Source organism: Etheostoma spectabile, chromosome 15 (genome assembly GCF_008692095.1).
Source record: "Etheostoma spectabile isolate EspeVRDwgs_2016 chromosome 15, UIUC_Espe_1.0, whole genome shotgun sequence".
Classification (NCBI taxonomy): Eukaryota; Metazoa; Chordata; class Actinopteri; order Perciformes; family Percidae; genus Etheostoma; species Etheostoma spectabile.
The window spans coordinates 33,022,971-33,024,214 of record NC_045747.1 but is presented as its reverse complement, the minus strand read 5'-3'; the positions used below and the strand labels follow the sequence as shown (position 1 = coordinate 33,024,214).

At 36.3% G+C, this 1,244-nt stretch overlaps 1 protein-coding gene across 1 annotated transcript in view; it reads right to left on the bottom strand.

Moving 5' to 3' along the window:
• aldh16a1 (aldehyde dehydrogenase 16 family, member A1) overlaps positions 1-1,244 on the bottom strand; it is an 18,932-nt gene continuing 17,688 nt past the window's right edge. Inside the window, exon 17 of the mRNA XM_032536879.1 lies at positions 1-1,244. Within this exon, the coding sequence (XP_032392770.1) occupies positions 1,076-1,244 (169 nt within the window). The 3' untranslated portion in view covers positions 1-1,075.

The following is a 1,244-nucleotide window of genomic DNA, read 5'->3' as shown; positions in this document are numbered from 1 at the left end:
TTTTTTTTTTAAAGTCAGACCTAGTTTCTGTGGCTTCTCCTGCCATAACCTGAAAATTGAACATGTTAATACATTTAATTGCTCTTGTTTTTTTTAACTCTAGTTATTAATCGCCTGCTAAATGAATCACTGTTGTCTGACCCCTGGCCTTTACTTCCTCCTCTCCCTGAATGTAACTTTGTTCATTCTAACATGGTCATTCATTATGTTAATAAAGCCACTGATTTTTTAAAACTTTTGTTTAACAGGATACTGAAGAGTTAAAGGTGCATTTAGATTATTTTAAGGGAAAATTTACATTTATATGCATTTTGTTTAACTATATTTTAAAACATTACAGAACGTTTCATATTTTACCTTCTATCGATCTTCATTTCAAATGATCTTGGGGCTGATAAAACCCCAAAGATATTGAAAATGCAGACTGTACTGCATATAATGATATTAACATTTCCTAGGTTTTAGGATTTGTGTTAACTCTTGAGTTTATTGATGTCAGGTAAATTTTGTTTCCTGAGCTGGCTGCATGGGGCCACATTTTTTAGGTTATATAGGACTTCGGATCCGAAAATACTCTCATATGTTGAAATAAATCACTTACTTACTGGCTCCCACAAAAAAAGAATAATAAATTGTGGAAAACAGGAGCACTCCTACTTGGCAAGAATATGCAAAACCCCTTAATTGCTACAACAGAAAATACTTGCTTGTGACAGTTAGACAGAAAAATCAACAGTTGCCATCTAGAAATGACAATCCAGCCCTGCCTGCCTCTAAATCATGGTTCTGAAAATTACAAAAATAATTTTGAGTAGTAAATCTGCCATTGTTATCAATGTAAACTGCATATGTGCTGTAGCAATAATTAAGGAGGGTGGGACAATTACTGGGGGTATTTGTTGTATGTTAATTTCATGTCATGTCATCTTATGTTTTTCATGGTTATGGTTATTCTTTTTTATCCTTCCTTTTAAATCTACATCCTATAGTTTTACTTCACAGACACACATCTGCAACTCTGCCCCCCTCCATCTTTTCTGGCACCTTCTTCTTACATTCTCCCTTTCGGTGTCTTTTATGCAGTAGGAATCCACACACTCTTCCACTGGATGGCATTTCTCCACATCTCTTCCAGGAGTGAGGGATGAGACTTAGTCCAGTCCTTCCCGTCATCTTCCTTTTGACAGGACAGATGCAGGATTTTCAGAGGGCTGGTGCAAGTGTACTGGAGGAACTGGCAGCCC